The sequence below is a fragment of the Melozone crissalis genome, unplaced genomic scaffold (genome assembly GCF_028551555.1).
Source record: "Melozone crissalis strain CALT ecotype California unplaced genomic scaffold, PUWL_Pcris_2 ptg000018l_1, whole genome shotgun sequence".
Classification (NCBI taxonomy): Eukaryota; Metazoa; Chordata; class Aves; order Passeriformes; family Passerellidae; genus Melozone; species Melozone crissalis.
Window position 1 is genome coordinate 2036126 of NW_026535796.1, and position 13080 is coordinate 2049205.

General features: G+C 52.1%; 2 protein-coding genes across 2 annotated transcripts; one reads left to right on the forward strand and one right to left on the reverse strand.

The window, feature by feature from the left end:
* Window positions 1-607: 607 nt before the first annotated feature.
* BEST1 (bestrophin 1) lies at window positions 608-7565 on the forward strand. The gene is made up of 9 exons (XM_054275511.1): window positions 608-759; window positions 922-1016; window positions 1522-1755; window positions 2339-2493; window positions 3200-3277; window positions 4706-4858; window positions 5297-5377; window positions 5948-6099; window positions 6386-7565. The coding sequence occupies exons 1-9, from the start codon at window positions 608-610 to the stop codon at window positions 7563-7565; spliced, it is 2280 nt and encodes a 759-aa protein (XP_054131486.1).
* Window positions 7566-8384: 819 nt separating this feature from the next.
* On the reverse strand, window positions 8385-11811 carry FTH1 (ferritin heavy chain 1). The gene is made up of 4 exons (XM_054275512.1): window positions 11558-11811; window positions 10053-10199; window positions 9492-9617; window positions 8385-8713 (listed from the first exon to the last, which is right to left on the reverse strand). The coding sequence occupies exons 1-4, from the start codon at window positions 11666-11668 to the stop codon at window positions 8555-8557; spliced, it is 543 nt and encodes a 180-aa protein (XP_054131487.1). The 5' UTR covers window positions 11669-11811; the 3' UTR covers window positions 8385-8554.
* Between the last annotated feature and the right edge of the window lie 1269 nt (window positions 11812-13080).

The window sequence follows — 13080 nt, forward strand, 5'->3', positions numbered from 1 at the left end:
TAGGACCAGCAGAGTACAGATAGCTATCCTTGCTGGGATACCTTCTTCTGGATCAGTCCCAAGAAATTTTTCTGGGGTTTTTCCCTTTCCTTTGGGTTGGGGTTTTTTTTTCCCCAGCAGTATTTCAGGAAGATGCTTCCTAGCAAGTAGGTTTACAGAAACATATTTGGAATAAAAACTATATTAAGAAAATTACTGGGCTAAGCATAAACTTTGCAGTTTGTGACCCTGAGATTAATCTTACCACAAGTGTTCTGTGGAAGGGGGTGGCACATGAGCTTTGGCCTCTTCAGCCAACCAGCCCCACTTGAATGCTGACAAAAATCAAACACTAAAAACAAAGGGATCCACCAGAAAATACATCCTTGGTCACTATAACCAGCTCAAGGACAGAGAAAAGATGGCAAACCCATCAAATTAATTGCCTGCTGTCAATTTCCTCCTGGTTTTCTGTGCTGCTGCCTACATCTTACCTGGCTTTTGCTCTCAGCTCATTCTGTTTTCTCCTTCCTTTCCATCTTCCTTGGTGGGAAACGTGGGATGTCCCTGTGTCTCCTCCTGCTCAAGCTCCAAGCCCTGCTTGTTGTGTGCCTGCACAGGAGCTGTGATGACAGTGACCTACACCAACCGCGTGGCTGATGCCCGCCTGGGCACCTTCTCCCAGCTCCTGCTCCAATGGAAGGGCAGCATCTACAAACTGCTCTACTCCGAGTTCCTCATCTTCATCTCGCTCTACTTCACCATCAGCCTTGTCTACAGGTGAGCAACTTCACGCCCACAGCCTGGCCTGGGGCAGGACATGGGAGAAACACAGGATTGGGGCAGGGATGCTGCTGGGCAGGCACTCGCCAGACTCTGATCACAGGAGGGAAGGGGAGGGGGGAAAGGAGAGGGAGAGCTGCTTCTGTTTGTCCCTTTTAGGCTGATCCTGAGCGAGAGCCAAAGGCTGATGTTCGAGAAGCTGGCGCTGTACTGCAACAGCTACGCCGAGCTAATCCCCGTGTCCTTCGTGCTGGGTAAGGAGCTGACTGGAGTCCAGCAGGGAGGGGAATGGGACAGCATTTCTTCTCCTTGGTTCGGCAGAGCTCTGCTGGCAGAGCAGGTCCCTCCCTCCGCCTTTGTGAAACTCCTCAAGTGGGAGGAGAGTCCCATATCTGTGAGTGTTCCCCAGCACAAGAGGACAAGCTCCAAGTGGCACCAGATATGCCCAAGGAATCTGTGGCTGCGTCACCCCTGGAAGTTTTCAAGGCCACGCTGGGTGGAGCTCTGAGCAACCTGGTCTGGTGGAAGATGTCCCTGTCCAGAGTAGGGGGTTGGAATGAGATCTTTAAGGTTGCTTCATAGAATCAGAACAGTTTAGGTTGGAAGGGAAGTATGAAATCCAGCCTCCTTTGAGCATGGAGGACTGAATTCCCCTCCAGACATGGCTGCACCCCTCCCTGTGTGAGCAAAAGAAGAGATCAGACAGAGTGGGAGGAAGAAGCCCTTTTCAGATGCCTGACTCTCTCAGCTCCCCTCTAGGCTTCTATGTGGCCCTGGTGGTGTCCCGCTGGTGGGCCCAGTACGAGAGCATCCCATGGCCAGACCGGATCATGAACCTGGTGTCCTGCAATGTGGATGGGGAGGACGAGTATGGGAGGCTCCTGCGCCGCACCCTGATGCGCTACAGCAACCTGGTCAGCGTGCTGATCCTGCGCTCTGTCAGCACTGCTGTCTACAAGCGCTTCCCCAGCATGGAGCACGTCGTGAGGGCAGGTCAGCACTGCTCCTTGCTGCTCCTCCAGGGGCAGGGGGCCCTGGGAAAGGTTCTTTGGAAATGGGGTGGTGGTGTTCCCTCAGGGCAGGTGGGAATTTGAGCCCCAAGTCTCCAAGCTTAACTGCAGGGCACACTGCATCTTCTTGGGAAATGCTCCTCGAGGTGCAGCAGAGTTCCCAGTCTGTCCACATTGTCTGGGTTCCCTTGGCAATCCACAGAGATGTGATACTGTTAAGCCTCCTAAAAAGAAAAGGCACTTCAGGGACACAAATTATCCCATTCTCAACAAGTATCTATGGACACCAGGCAGCTGCATCTCCAGCAATGCTTTATCTCCCTGATGGCTCTTATCTGATGTGCTGCAGACATCCAAAGTGAAATCCCATTATCTCACCTCCATGACTCAATGTTTTAACAGGGAGACTTGTCCTTCTGCATGTTTCCCCAAATTCTGAGTCTTTACTGGGATTTTTAGGGAGAGCCAAGGCATCCACCTGAAATTCCGATGTTTTCATTCCAGACCAGATCAGTTCCTTCTGCCCTCTATGTCCATCCCTCTCCCAGCTGCTCTTTCTCATCCAGGCCTCATGACACCAGAAGAGCACAAGAAGTTTGAGAGCTTGAATTCCCCCCACAACAAGTTCTGGATTCCGTGCGTGTGGTTCTCCAACCTGGCTGTGAAGGCGAGGAATGACGGGAGGATCCGGGACAGCGTGCTGCTCCAAGGCATCCTGAATGTGAGTGACAGAGGGGACAGGCAGGGCTTTGAGAAATTGGAGAACAGGGGGCACCTGTGAAACAAGTCCTTGACACATTCCAGAACAGCTAATGCCAGTGGAGGTTTCTAGGATCCAGATGGAAAGCCACAAGGAAGAAGATATCTGAAGTCTAGGGGAGGTCAAACACATCCTCAACAACTGAGGTCCTGTAGAAAACATTGCTATTAAAAACTCTTAGATAGTTTTGGGCAACAGGCCATACTCCACAGGCAAGACCTGGCAACAATCCCTGCCCAGCTGCACAGAAAAAGGCTCTGGAGCAGCTCATCCTTCTTGGTATTCATGTGCAGAGAAAGTCATGTGGTTTCTGCTGCCTGGAGCAGGATTTATCTCCCCAGAGAGAGAGAGAAACCTCCCTCTGGGATATTTATCTATAGACAGGAGAGAGAAATGGATGCTCCTGAGGGCATTCTTGGCCTCACCTGTTGGCTGCTCATTTTGGGAGAAGAAACTCTGCTGTGAAGTGAGCTAGGAGGGATCTTGGGCTTAGGGGGAGACACCCAGGCAGCAGGGAATTCCTCCAAGGCTGAGACTGAGCCCCCCTTCCAGAGAAGGTATAAGCAGAAAGGAAAGGGCTGGAGCAATGGAGGACAGGGGTGCTGGAGAGGCTCTGCAAGGAGATGGGAAGTTATCCTGACATGCCATTCCCTTTTCCCTGTTGCAGGAGCTCAACACCTTGCGCAGTCAGTGTGGGAAACTCTACGGATACGACTGGATCAGCATCCCCCTGGTCTACACCCAGGTGAGAAGAGAATCCCCACAGCCACTCCCACAGTGCTCCACCACTGCCCCTGCACATCCCCACTTACACCCACACCTGGAATGGTTTGGGTTGGAAGGGACCACAAAGCTCATCCTGGGACACCTTCCACCACCTCAGGTTGCTCCAAGCCCTGTCCAACCTGGCCTTAGGCGCTTCCAGGGCTGGGGCAGCCACAGCTTCTCTGGAAAACCTATGCCAGGGACTCACACCTTCTTAGTAAAGAATTCCTTCCTCTTATCTAATCTAAACCTGCCCTCTATCAGTTTAAAACCATTGTTCCTTTCGCTGTCACTATCCACCTGTGTAAAAAGTCCCTCTCCTTCCTTTCCATAAGCTCCTTTAAGGTACTGGAAAGGCCACAGCCTCCCCAGAACTTCATCTGTAGGCTGCACAGCCCCAGCTCTCTCAGCCTATCTTTGTAGAAGTGCTTCATAGCTGACCCACCCATGAAAAATGCAGGTTATTCTTGAATCCTTCACCCCCACCCGCACACATCATCTCTCCTCCATTGGTCCCTCAGCACACACCCAGCCCAACCTCCTCTGCCTAACTCAGACACATCCACCTCTCCAGAAATAACCTCTATCCAGGGCTAACAAACCCCCAGAGACCCACGGAAAACAGAAACACACAGACACAGTCCCTGCAGCACCTTGCAGGGATCACATCCCGGGCACGATCCCAGGAGGTTGTGCCAGCCGTGTACTCAGCTGTTTATCAGCCCAGGCAGACACTTTGGCACCACCTTGCTCCTTTGTCTCCTACAATCCAACTGCTCAGATAACAGGGATGCCCTTCACCATGAAACAGGAGCTGTTGCTGCTGCTCTGGCACTGCCAGAGGTTAATGGGGAACATGTAAAGTGTATTCCTGTTTTGAACCCACTAGTTATATCAAGGGACCACGTGAGAGTCTTGGTTACTTTTAACTTGAAAAGGGGAAGTTTCCAGTCCTGTGGTGACATGGAAAGCACAAAGCTCAGCACTGCCTGAAATCCAGGCAGGCAAATATTAATAAAAGTTCAGCATGAGGAAAAGGAAGGAAGGAGCAAATAGCAATGCCAGGGTTCCCTTCCTGGACTGGGAAGCAGCCTGCCAGCACGGACTGAGCCATGAGACAGCTTCCAGCCCACTCAGGATGTCACGTGCTTGCTGCTGCCACTGGCCTGTGACACCTGCACAGATACCATTCCAGGGACAGCACACAGTGTAGGTAAGAGCTGCAGGGAAAAGGGAATGTCTGTAGCTTTCTGTAGGGAAATGAATCCTCCTCCAAAAAGCCTGTCAGAACTGAATCCAAGGCTTCCCAGAGGCTACAGAGCTTGGCCTTGGAGCTGTGTGGGGTGGAACTGAAGGGAGATGCTGGGCACTCATGCTGCCCTGGTGTGTCCCTTGGCATCCTTCCCAGGTGGTGACCGTGGCTGTTTACAGCTTCTTCCTGGCCTGTCTGATTGGGAGGCAGTTCCTGGATCCAGAGAAAGCATATCCTGGCCATGAGCTGGATCTCTTTGTGCCCGTCTTTACATTTTTGCAATTCTTCTTCTATGCTGGCTGGTTAAAGGTAAGTCCCAGAAAGCACGGCTGGAGCTGGAATCTGACCCAGCCAAGGGTTTTTCCCAGTGTGAGCTCACCAGGAACCCCGCTGTGTTCTTTGATCTATGGGCAATAACAGGAAGCCAAGAGGGGCTGAGGAAGTGCCAGGACTTTCTGATTTTCCAACTGTCTCATTCTGGACACCAGCTGCACTTTTCCTAGGTTTTGGTCCTGACTAGAGGGAAAAAAGGAGCTCCTTAAGTTGCAGGAGGGTTGTGTGAGCAGGGGGGAGTTATTACAAATTCTAATGTCTCCCAGCCCCCAGAATGCTTCCACTTTTAACCCACTCCCTTTTGGGAAGAAAAACATGGCTTGGAATTCAAGGGACATCACACCTGACTTCTCCCTGCAGGGAAAGGGACAGGGATGACAATGGTGACCTTTGCTGTGTGCTCTCCACATGCAGGTGGCTGAGCAGCTCATCAACCCTTTTGGGGAGGACGACGATGACTTTGAAGCCAACTGGCTCATTGACAGGAACCTGCAGGTAAAGGGAAAATTTGCCAGTTGAGCCTCACCTGAAGAGGAGCACCAAGGCAGGACAGTGACCAAGTTCTCCTGCAACACCTCTGCCTCCAATGGGAGTGATCCTCCCAATCTACAGCAGGGAATTTGGGGCTTCTGGCATGTCTGTACACAGAGGCTGCCTGCAGCTTCAGTCCATGCTCTGGCACATGAGATAGATCAAAGCTGCTTGTTTCAGGCCTCAGCTGCCTTTGAATGACACATCATTCCTGCCCCTCCTTGCTTTCCTACCCTGAGTCCATCTGAAACTGCCTGCTCTGCTTTCTGCCATGCAATAACTATGTACCTCCCCACCCTTCTGTCCTAGTGAGTCTGTTGCTTTCTTGTTTCCTTCAGCACCATTTTCCTTCCAATTAATCAAATCTCAGTGTGAGAAACAACCCAAATGACAGGAAACCACAGCAACCCCAGCCGCTTGCCTGGTTTCCGTGCTGCACCGCTTCCTCCAGTTCCGTGTTCCTTTGTCCCTTGGTAAGGGGCACACAAAAAGCTCCTCACTCACCCCGTGTGACATTCCTGCTGTCCCCCGCAGGTCTCCCTCATGGCAGTGGATGAGATGCACCAGGATTTACCCATTCTGGAGAAGGACCTGTACTGGAACGAGCCTGACCCTCAGCCACCCTACACTGCTGCCACCGCTGAGTACAAGCGCCCGTCCTTCCTGGGCTCCACTTTTGACATCAGGTGAGTGCAGGGACAGTGTCACAACACCTGGGTCAAGTCTGTAGGACATTACACTTGAGGAGCTTTTAGGCTCATCCACAACAGCAAACATTCTCTGTGGAAAAGGATAAATCTAACCTCTTTTCCTCACTCACCTGTATAATGAGCACCCCTGTTTTGGGGGGGGGGGTAATGGCAATACAGGGAGAGGCTTGCCACTGGCAGCAGCATTCCCAGTGCTGCCAGCCTCTCCAGGAGATCCCCCCTCCCCTCTGTGGCTCCTGAACAGTCCACTTTGCTTTCTCAGCATGCAGAAAGAAGAGATGGAGTTCCAGCCCCTGGAGCAGATTAAAGAGAACGAGGAGGCCAACCACTCCACTCCCTTGCTGGGACACCTGGGCCGCCTCCTGGGTGTCCAGTCCCCAAACTTCTCCAGGTCCTCTTCTCGGATGAACCTGCTGCGCCGGCGAGGAGATCCCGCGTCGCCCTTCTCCCATTATACCTACCAGGACATGGGGAAGGCTGGAAGCCCTTGTGGCATCAATCAGCCAAGGGGAGACTCCCAGGAGCAGTGGGACAGCGAAGAGGGAAAACTGAGGGAGTTTGATGCTTTCATGTCCACGCCCTTCTACGAGAGGCCTGGGTTCTACAGCGCTCCACAGACACCCATCAGCTCCATCCCCATGATTTTCCCTTCCCGGCGCCCAGGGCGCAAGAAGCCACCGGCGCTCTCCAGCATTGCCGCGTGCTCCACTTCCCTTCGGGATGTCATTGTCAACGCCTCCCCTTCCAGGGCCAGCGATGTGGACAAGAGTCAGAGTTCCCTGGGCTCTGCTGCAAAGGAAACCTTTGTATGGCCAACAGAGCGGAGTAAAGGCCCTGACTCTGTGGCCGTGACAGTAGAAGAAGGAAAGAGCAGCTCCAGGGAAGCCGCCACTACAGGAAGTCCAGGAGCACAGTCCACAGCATCCAATAGCCCCAAATTCCCCTTCCTGCCAGAGCCCCCTGAGCATGAGAAGCACGGCAGCTTCAAAAGCCTGAAGAGCTCCAAAGCCTCACGCCCACCCTGGCTAAACCTGGAGAGCACAGCCTCAGCCACTCCCAATTCGGAGCATTCCAGTGCCTTTCACACCCCCAGCAACAAAACCCCTGGAGGCAGCACCTCCCTCTGCTTCTCCTTCACTCCCGTCACCTCTCCAGCGATGGAAAGGTCCCACAAGGACAACCTGGGCCCTGAGGCTCGCAGCCTGAGTTTGGAAGATGCAGCCAGTGCTCCAGAGCAGCACCCAGAGGTTTCCAGGAACATGAGAGACCCTGGGAATGGAAACACCAATCCTCCAGCACCCAAAGAGCCCAGGAGAGCAGAGAGTCCATCCCCCAACGACTCTGGAATCTCCCTAGCTGAGGGTGACTATGTGGGGCTGATGGAGGTGATCCTGGAGGCCAGTGAAAGCCCAGGGGAGGAGCAGATGGACCAGTACAGCTAAAGGGGAATCCATGGATCCATGGGATACCTGCCTAATCCTGGCTCTCACCCACAGAGGTGCTGGACATGCAGCTGGAGCTCAGCCTGGGCTGAAACCAGCACTAAGGACATGCTGCTCCTGGCCTCAGCTACAGCAGCAGGCACAACTCATGTTGCAAGAACAAAAGCACCAAAAAACCCAACCTGTAGCAAAAGAACAAGACTTTGAGTGCTAAATATTGCAGGTGCCAGCCTGACCAGCCAGCTGTACCCCAGAACAGGAGCACACTTAATGTGGCTACTTTTCTCCTCACAGCAAGAATGAGAGCTCGAGTCCTTTCTCAGGCAGGACTTGCACTCCTAACATGATAGTCCAGGGAAAAGTAAGGGACTGAATAAAATCCCATCACTTGTGATGCAGACCCACAGTGCTTCTTCCAGTACTGTCTGGCAAGTATTTTCCAGTACTGGGATAAGGCAAGGTAAAGCCTTGCCAGCACAGGCAGCTGCAGCATCTGCCCAGCACATTGCTTCCTTCTGAAGTTCCACATATCCCACCAGGAATTTGACAGTGCTCAGAAAAAGCTGGATGGCAGCAGACAACACTCAGCTGATATTTACTGCCCACTCTCAGAAAATAAAAAGTGAGGCTCAAGCCCAGGACCTTGGTTTCATTTCCTCATTTTAGCTCCCTGCAAGGAATTAAAAGAAACCACAGAGATTTTCCCACTTCTGCCTTCAGCAGCAGCTGCAAATCCCCCATGTCACACAACAAATTTACGTCCCACTGCCTTCACTACAGCTGCCTACTCTCCCTCCAAACTAAACAGGAAAAGCCAGCTGGAACCAAGTCACTTTATTGGCTGGAGGGCAGTACATAAAACACGAACAGAACAGGGGATATTTGGTACAGAGTATGGAACTGTTTAGCTAAGTAACTGAAGCTGCATGCATGGCTGGACAGTAAGTAGGAGTCCCACTGAAACCCAGAGCATGGCTCCTGGCAGGGCTTCAGCTGTGGCACTCCCCGAGGGTGTGCTTGTCGAAGAGATACTCTGCCATGCCGTATTTGGGGGCCCCCATCTTCCGCAGGTTGGTCACGTGGTCACCCAGCTCCTTGATGGCTTTCACCTGCTCATCCAGGTAATGGGTCTCAATGAAGTCACACAACTGAAAGGGAGACCAGAGGTTTAAATTCAGGCCTGAAACCCTACTGATGCTAAGGGGAGGATGCAGAATTTTCAAGCTGAGAGGAAGCAGCCACTAGGTTTTGTTGCAGAACAAGATCAAAGTGAGCCAGGCTTAGGTAGGCTCATTTGCTCCAGAACCCAGCAGAGCCAGGCAGCTCAGGAAGCCTCTCCTCTTCCTCATGGCAGGAAGCATTAGCCAAGCTCCTGAACAGACCTGAGACACCCCCACTGCACAGCAAACCCACAGCAGTGAGGATTTACTAATCCTCAGTCCCTCCAACTTAGGCAGGACACTGTCTAGAGTGCCTGGATTCTCACATGTATTAATCTCTTCCTGCTATTAAGCAACTGCAATACAGCCTTGCAAAAAACTTCCATCTGAGAAGAATTCTGTGTTTTCAGACACTGTTCTGAAACACCAGGGCTTTTAATATTCCAAAGCAACTCTGGAATTTTGTGGCAAGAAAGCCCTTGTGACAAAAAGCCTTAAAAAGATGGAGCTCAACCCCCTCAGAAATGGTCTCCATAGAGACTGTTCACAGACACTCCAGAGGGAATAAAGCAGGTCCCTGCCACTTTAAAAATGCTGCTGCAAGGACAGCAGTAACCCCAGCAAAGGGCTCTGGAAAGGCTGCAGCCCTGGTTCACACCTTTTTTCACCTTTAACAACACCAGGGACACACACAGCTCAGCCCCAAAGCCACACAAACAACAGGCACATCCTTGGACAGCCACGCTGATCCTCAGCATGTACTCACATGGGGGTCGTTCTTCTCGGTGGCCAGTTTGTGCAGCTCCAGCAGTGATTGGTTCACGTTCTTCTCCAGGTGCAGGGCACACTCCATGGCAGTCAGGCCATTCTCCCAGTCATCACGGTCTGGCTTCTGAAAGGGGAAAGCACAGGACATGTTTTCAGTAAGAACTCACAGACCAGCAGGGTGGAGAGCCTTTAGGTCACTCTCTGTTTAGACCAAGTTTAGGCATTTATGCAAAGTCAAAAGTTTGAAGTGCACCCTCAGAACAGAACTGAGCAAACCATTAAAGTCCCACTTCTCAAAACAGTGCACAGGACACATCTGCTCTGTGTTAAGTTTAATGATGGTCATGAACCAGTTGCCTGCCTTCTGGCTCTGCTCTCACCATACAGCAAACAACCTGGGGCTCAGCACCCTCTCCACACACAAGTACTTCTTAATTAGTCAATCAGCACAAATAATCAAATTGCTCCACATCTCAAATTACTGTGCCTCTCCAGTGTCAGCTGCTGCTCCTTCTGGGGAAGACCCAGAGAGAAGCCCCAGAAGGAGCCCCCAGCTCACCTTGACGTCCTGCAGGAAGATGCGCCCGCCCCTCTGGTTCTGCAGCTTCATGAGCTTCTCAGCGTGCTCCCGCTCCTCGTGGGACTGATGCAGGAAGTACTTGGCAAAGTTTTTCAGGGCCACATCATCCCGGTCAAAATAGTAGGACTGAAAAATAAGAGTTCACAGATTCTAAACCTCTGCTTCAGAATGGTTGCATTCCAAGCCCTGGCCAAAAAGGCAGTGTGGAACAATTCTCCCCTCAGTAGCATTTGATTTTTTGCAACTAGGATTAAATTTTAACCTGTACTCCTACCAAGGACACAAATAAAGGGCGTTTGTGTCCTTGGCTCAGTTCCAAAAACACGAAAACAAAAAAATCTGAAGCCCCGGAGATATCTGTTCTGAGCACCATTAAACTGCAGCCTTGAAAAGTCTTTTTCACGGAGAAATCGTCCCTTTGTTTGCCTGAGCTTGTTCACAATGACCACATTGCAGGTCAGGGTCATGACTTGCAACATCAGGTAAGGGCGAGCCAAGAACTTTTAGGTACTCCTGCAATAAAGTTCTCTTGCTTCACTAGGCTTTCCAGGTATTAGACTAAGGAATACACTTTCTACTTTTTTTGTGGGGGAAAAAAAGTGACATTTAAAATACAAGAGAAATTGAACTACAATATGAATTTAACATCAACTAAAATATGAATTAAGCTATTTTTCTGGAAGCAAAAAAACCCATACTAACAGCAACTAGAAGCCGTGACACAGCTTGTTTATTCCTTGGGCATTACCAGGATTCAATGGAAAGTTCTGTAGAAACTGCCAATTATTTACCAACCTACTACAGAACTCTCTGCTCTTAGACCAGCGGCCTGGAGGTTCAAGGCAAAGCACCGGTGCCTGTGTACCACTATCGCCCACCAACAGAAGCTCTAAACAGGGCTCAGAACCACATTAACACAGAAAAAAAAGCTACAAAATACGTGGCACAACACGGCACAGTGTCGTCCCTAATAAGTCTCAATGTCCCAGCACGCCCACAGCAGCAGGATTGCTGCACAGAGGTCAGGGAACAGCTATAATGGGCGCCTTGGGCCGAAGGAGACATGGAAACACAAGGCCCGAGGAAACCATGGATTCCTACCGATTCCTGGAGGAAAACCCGAGCCTGGGAGGCGAGCACGCCTGCGGGAAGGGTGCCAGGAGCCTCTTTAAGCACCTCCCGCTACCCAGCCCGGCCCCAAGGGCAGAGGCGCTGAGCGCGGCTGATAACAGAGCCGCCAAGGGCAACGGCGGCGGGGCCGCGGAGCAGGCGAGATAAAAGCGCCTCACCTACACCCAGGGGGCGGCCCAGACGGGCCTGAACGCAGCGGGGGGGAGGAGGAGGTGGAGAAGAGGAGGAGGAGGAGGAGCTGTGCGCGCAGGCACCGCCCGGCACCCAGGAACCCCCCGCAGAGCAGAGCCCGCGTGTCGCCCCTTTATCCCTCGCAGGACCCTTCCCTCAGCCCGCCGCGCCCGCACCCTTACCATGCTGAGGTACACGTAGGACGCGTAGAGCTCCAGGTTGATCTGGCGGTTGACGGCGGCCTCGCAGTCCTGATGGTAGTTCTGGCGCACCTGAGAGGGGGGCGCTGCCATGGCTGTTCCGGTGGGTGTTGAAGTGACTGTGTAGACGGCGGTGTAAGGGGGGTGGCGGCGGGCCCGAGCGCGGCCGGTTCCGTCCAAGCACTGTTGACGCAGGAACCCGCTTCGCTCCGCCGCCGACGCGCTGTGAGGGGAACCCACCCGCCGGCGCCGTTTTTATACCGCCGCGCTCCAAGCCACGCCCCCACGAAGGCGCGGGGCGTCCCGGCGCCCTTCTGCTGGCCCGGCGTGACTCAGCACCCGCCCTGGCCACGCCCACAGCGGGGCGGGGCCTGCCCCCCGCGCGCCGCCGTTTCCCGCCGCGCGCGCGCCGTCCATCCCGGAATGGCCCCTGTTGGGAAACCCCCCCAAAACCAGCGGGCCCGGCCATTTCCCCTGGAGCGCGCTGCCCAGCCTGCTGCCCTGCCGTGTGTGCCACATCCCACATCCCTCCGGACACCGGGGCTTGGTGCCAGTGCCTGAGCCCCCTCTCTGTGAGAAGAAAAAGTTCCTAAAATCCAAGTTAAACCCAGAAACTGAGGGCCACATGTCCAAAGCTGAACCTGTTTGGTAATGAGATGAGTATTTCAGCCGCTTTTACTGCTATCCCAGTCATTCGATGTGTGTGCCATCATTTATTTTCAATAAATTCTTCAGTCATTCAGTTCAGTCATTAATTTACAATAAGCACCCGAGTCTTTTATTATCTGCTTTCTTAAATTTTAACCAGATTACAAGGGAATAGAAAATGCTTAAACTGAGATCATCCCAGAGCACTGAACACCCCATTCTTGGCTTTTCTCAAGCCAACCTTCAACTCTGGTTTTTCCCAAGCGAATGTTCCTGTTGAAATCCACCAGAAATACAATTTACTGAGCCTGTAAACTCAGAATAAATAATTTTTCCTCTACGTACTGTGCCTGCAAATGCAGATTAAATATTTTTTCCTGTATGTACTCAGACCATAAACTCAGAGTAAATAATTGTTTCCCTCTCACCAGTTCTTTCTACACATTTTTCTCTGGTCTTTGACCCTTCCCGGCACTGTGGGATGTCCCACGCGTGACTGCACCAGTGCCTGTGTGTGGGTAAAGGGCAGCACCAGAGTTTTTTCCAGACACTCCAAATGCCCTGGAGGGAACAGGGAGCCTCGGCCTCCCTTTGTTTCAGGGTTTTCTGCTGCTCCTGTCGGTTAACCATCACAAGTAATTAACATCTATAAGATATCGTGGGTCATACCTATGCTTTGGCAGGCTGCCAGGTACATTGCAAATCTCCTGTTCTCCTCCCACATAAATGCTTATGTAGAAAAAAAAAAAAGAAGTAGCTGCTGGGCGGACTTTTTTTTTTAATTCTTTTTTTCTTTATTTCTGTGTTCACAGTGGAGTGTCTTCACAACAGGAACATCAAACAAACTCCATAATTGA

What these genes read in the sequence shown, in the direction of transcription:
- BEST1 (XM_054275511.1), top strand. Translation starts at nt 608, where the DNA reads ATGACAGTGACCTACACCAACCGCGTGGCTGATGCCCGCCTGGGCACC. An exon ending in TCCCCCTGGTCTACACCCAG is followed by an intron (nt 3,278 to 4,705) that starts GTGAGAAGAGAA and finishes CATCCTTCCCAG; the next exon opens with GTGGTGACCGTGGCTGTTTA. An exon ending in TCATTGACAGGAACCTGCAG is followed by an intron (nt 5,378 to 5,947) that starts GTAAAGGGAAAA and finishes TGTCCCCCGCAG; the next exon opens with GTCTCCCTCATGGCAGTGGA.
- FTH1 (XM_054275512.1), bottom strand. Translation starts at nt 11,668, where the DNA reads ATGGCAGCGCCCCCCTCTCAGGTGCGCCAGAACTACCATCAGGACTGC. An exon ending in CCTACGTGTACCTCAGCATG is followed by an intron (nt 10,200 to 11,557) that starts GTAAGGGTGCGG and finishes CTTATTTTTCAG; the next exon opens with TCCTACTATTTTGACCGGGA. An exon ending in CCGAGAAGAACGACCCCCAT is followed by an intron (nt 8,714 to 9,491) that starts GTGAGTACATGC and finishes TCTCCCTTTCAG; the next exon opens with TTGTGTGACTTCATTGAGAC.